The sequence below is a fragment of the Bos javanicus genome, chromosome 15 (assembly GCF_032452875.1).
Source record: "Bos javanicus breed banteng chromosome 15, ARS-OSU_banteng_1.0, whole genome shotgun sequence".
Classification (NCBI taxonomy): Eukaryota; Metazoa; Chordata; class Mammalia; order Artiodactyla; family Bovidae; genus Bos; species Bos javanicus.
This window is the reverse complement of record NC_083882.1, coordinates 83,072,222-83,076,632: the sequence shown is the minus strand read 5'-3', so window position 1 is coordinate 83,076,632 and position 4,411 is coordinate 83,072,222. Positions and strand designations below refer to the sequence as shown.

The following is a 4,411-nucleotide window of genomic DNA, read 5'->3' as shown; positions in this document are numbered from 1 at the left end:
AACTATTTCTTCTTGACCTCCATACAGGTTTCTCAGGTAGCAGGTAAGGTGCTCTGGTATTCCCATCTCTTTAAGAATTTCCCACAGTTTGTTGTGCTTTATACAGTCAAAGGCTTTAGCGTAGTCAGTGAAGCAGAAGTAGATGTTTTTCTGGAATTCTCTTGCTTTTTCTGTGATCCAGTGGATGCTGGCAGTTTGATCTCTGTTTGATAAGAGTATTTTTAAAATCATGAATAGATGCTATATTTTGTCAAATGCTTTTTCTGCATCTGTTGAGAGGATCACATGATTTTTATCCATTCTTTTGTTAATATGGCATATTACATTAATTGATTTGTGTGTGTTAAACTACTCTTGTGACCCTGGAATAAATCCAAGTTGATCATGGTGTTTGATGCTTTCATAAATTGTTGGATTCAGTTTGTTAATAAATGTTGAGACTCTTTTATCCTTGTTCATCAAAGGTATTGGCCTGTATTTTTATTTATTTTTTTTTGTAGTGTCTTTGCCTGATTTTGGCTTTAGGGTAATAGTGACCTTATAGAATGAATTTGAGAGTGTTCTCCCCAATTGAGTTATTTGTAATAGCTTAGGAAAGATGGTTATTAGTTTTTCTTTACATGTTTGATAGAATTCCCCTCTGATGCTATCTGGTCTGAGACTTTTGGTGGGAGTTTTCTTACAAATTCAATTTCACTACTAGTAATCAGTTTGCTCAAATTGTCTATTTCTTTTTGACTCAGTCTTGGCAGGTTATATGTTTCTCAAAATTTTCATTTCTTCTAGGCTGTCCAATTTGTTGGTGTATAACTTCACAGTATTTTGCTTATGATTTTTTTTATATCTCTGAGGGATTGGTTTTTATTGCTTGTCCCCAAGATATGACTGAGTGACTGAACAACAAACATACGCATGAGTTCCACACCAAGAGGGCCTTGCAAGTTCAATTTGCTTATAAATCTAGCAAAATTAGCCTAGGTACCCAACTAACATAATCAGCTATGTAGTATGGTACTTTTAGAAGTTTATAACACTTTTCACACAAATAATACATAAAAGACAAACACATACACAAAAAAGCATTTTTAATCTTACAATATAGTAACTTGAAAAGTACCATAGTCTACCAGCTACATTACTGCTGGCTCTATGCTTGCTTTCAGACACTGTGGGCTTAAAATAAAGATATTATACTACTGTACCCTATACAGTATTGTATCGTAAAGTACACAGAAGCCCACTTGTAGAAGATGGAAGCATGTGACAGTGTATGCCAGATACGTGAACTAACTTACCTGATTAGACATGCAAATGAATGTTTGCATCTTTGAAGGTTTGCAACTGGAAGGTTTATATATAAGGGATTTACTTTATTTCTCCTCTTTCATTTGCTATTTTGTTTAGTTGGGTCCTCTCTCTATTCTTCTTGGTGACCCTGGTTAAAGGTTTGTCATTTTTGTTTATCTTTCCAAAAACTGGTTCTTGGTTTTACTGGTCTTTTCTATTTTTTTCCTACTATTTCTTATGTGATCTTTATTATTTCATTCCTTCTGCTGACTTTAGGCCTTATTCTTCTATTTCTAATTCTTTTAGGTGGTACATTAGGTTTTTCCTTTTTCCTAAAGAAGGCCTATATCTCTATGAAGTTCCCACTTAAAAATGCTTTTGCTGCATCCCATAGATTTTGAAAAGCTGTATTGCCATTGTCATTTGTCTTGAGGTATTTTCTGGCTTCCTCTTAGGTTTTGTGACTGACCCATTTTTTATTGAGGTATAGTTGATGTGCAATACTATATAAACTTCAAGTGTACAATGTGGTGATTCACAATTTTTGAAGGTTATAGTCAGTCCATAATCATTATAGAATATGGGTTATACTCTATGTATCCTTGTGGTTTGTTCGTTTTATGAACAGCGGTCTGTGCCTCTTCACTCCGCCCCTTGGCCTTGCCCCCACTTGCTTCCCTCTCCCAGCCAGCAACTCTCAGCTTGTTCTCTGTAACTGTTATTCTGTCTTTTTATTATTTTCATTCATTTGCTTTATTTTTTAGATTCCACATGTTAGTGATATCATATATTATTTGTCTTTCTCTCTCTGGCTTATTTCACTAAGTGTAATACTCTCCAAGTTCATTTACATTTTTGAAAATAAGCATACCTTCTAGGTCCCACCAAAATATCCAATTTATAAATTGTGATATAATTTTACAGCTATTTAGGAGCTGCTGTGTTAAATATACTTTTAAAAGTTTTACAAGTTATTTTGTGAGTAAAAGAAGAAAGTTTAAAAAATCTCTCCAGATGGCCATCTGGGAGAGAATAGCTATTTAGAACTTATGCTGAATGAGGCATTTATGCTTTGTTATTATAAAGCAGCAGTTATACATTGAATTATCAGAGGTCTCTTAAAAACCTGGTATTTTAATCAATGATCTCTTATTTATATATAGCAATCACAGGATTTGTGTTGTTTTATTTCAAAGGTTTTTTTATTTGAATTTTTAAAAATTAATCTATTTAAATTGGAGGCTAATTACTTTACAATATTGTAGTGGCTTTTCAGCTATTTAAATATGTCTTTTAATTTTCATGAGATCTACCTCATGAGATAATTGAGAACCTGAAACACTGAGACATTCCTTCTGGACAAGAGGAAAGCTGATGTCTTTCCCCAGGACAGTAAAGCATTTCCCCTTTTCCAGGGTTCAGAGGGGGAAAATATGAGATTTGTGATGCTACCATCTCCAGACTCAACAATGCATCCTCTCTTTTCTCTTCTAATTTTAGGAGCATCAAACCAATGATTAGGAGAGAAAATATCACAGAGATCACTCATTTTATCCTGTTGGGATTCTCAGATTTTCCCAGAATCATAGTAGTGCTCTTTGTCGTGTTCCTGGTGATATACATTTTGACGCTGACTTGGAACCTGTCACTCCTCATCTTAATAAGAATGGACTCCCACCTCCACACCCCCATGTACTTCTTTCTCAGTAACCTGTCCTTCATGGACATCTGCTATGTGACTTCCACAGCCCCAAAGATGCTCTACGACTTCTTCCAGGAGCAGCAAACTATCACCTATGTGGATTGTGTTATTCAGAATTTCATATTCTCCACCATGGGGCTGAGTGAGTCTTGCCTCATGACCGCCATGGCTTATGACCGATATGCCGCCATTTGTAATCCACTCCTCTATTCGTCAGACATGTCGCCCGCTCTCTGCGGTCGGATGCTGCTGGGATCCTACTTGGCTGGACTCTCTGCTTCTGTATTCCAATTGTGTTTCATACTCCAGCTCCACTTCTGTGGGCCTAATGTCATCAACCACTTCTTCTGTGACATGCCCCAGCTGTTAGTTCTATCCTGCACTGACACTTTCTTTTTACATCTCTTGACTGCCATATTAACAATGATCTTTGGGATAGTAAATGTTTCAGTTATCATGATATCCTACATCTACATTGTCATCTCCATCATGAAGATCACGACAGCAAGCGGCAGGTCCAAGGCTTTCAACACCTGTGCTTCCCACCTGACAGCAGTCACTCTCTTCTATACCTCAAGTATCTTTGTCTATTTAAGTTCCAGCTCTGGTGGTTCCTCCAGCTTTGACAGATTTGCATCAGTCTTCTATACGGTGGTGATTCCCATGTTGAATCCTTTGATTTACAGTCTGAGGAACAAAGAAATCAAAGATGCCTTGAAGAGGTTGCAAAAGAAGAGACGGTGTTGCTGAGGCCAGAGACTGAGATTTCTGACGGATTTGTCTTGTTAGAATGACCTACTTTAACCCTCAATAATATTTATATGAATGGACTACAACAAAGTTCATTCTGCCTTTGACAAAGAAGACTTAATTTGACCCAGATAATATGCCAAAATGGACCAACAACTGAATCAAACTACACAGACACAGTATCTTTAAGTCCTAGAGACCCATTGTTTTATCCTCCATGTGGAGTGGCCTCATTATTTATTAATCTATTAACAATTATTCATGAAACATCAAGGTTTAGAACCTGTTGCTTCTTTTCTACTTCTGAGATGGAACCCTGTTCCATCTCAGCCTTCTGACCCTAGAGGAGAGACACCTGGCTGAAGCCCCAGGAGTGGGTAAACCTTGTCCCCCAAATATTCTGACGCAGCATAATCCAGACGTGGTGGTCATCGACGTCCATTCTGTGTTTCTGGCCGGAATGAGAACGAACACACAGAGAGGGTGTGTCTTTGGACAGAAACAAGGTATACAGTTGGCCTAGTTGTGCCTTCCCGGAAGACTTGTCCGATACAACTAAGGTTTGAGTAATACCTCTTTCAGTGCTTTTTATCTGATAAGTTGTTGATCAGATTCTAGTTCCACAGTTGTTGTCTAAATAGGAGGACATGATTTGAACAATAAAGAGAGGTG

At 37.2% G+C, this 4,411-nt stretch overlaps 1 protein-coding gene across 1 annotated transcript; it reads left to right on the top strand.

The window, feature by feature from the left end:
• Window positions 1–2,797: 2,797 nt before the first annotated feature.
• Window positions 2,798–3,739, top strand: LOC133261538 (olfactory receptor 5AN1-like). The gene has a single exon (XM_061440003.1). The coding sequence runs from the start codon at window positions 2,801–2,803 to the stop codon at window positions 3,737–3,739; it is 939 nt and encodes a 312-aa protein (XP_061295987.1). The 5' UTR covers window positions 2,798–2,800.
• Window positions 3,740–4,411: the final 672 nt, after the last annotated feature.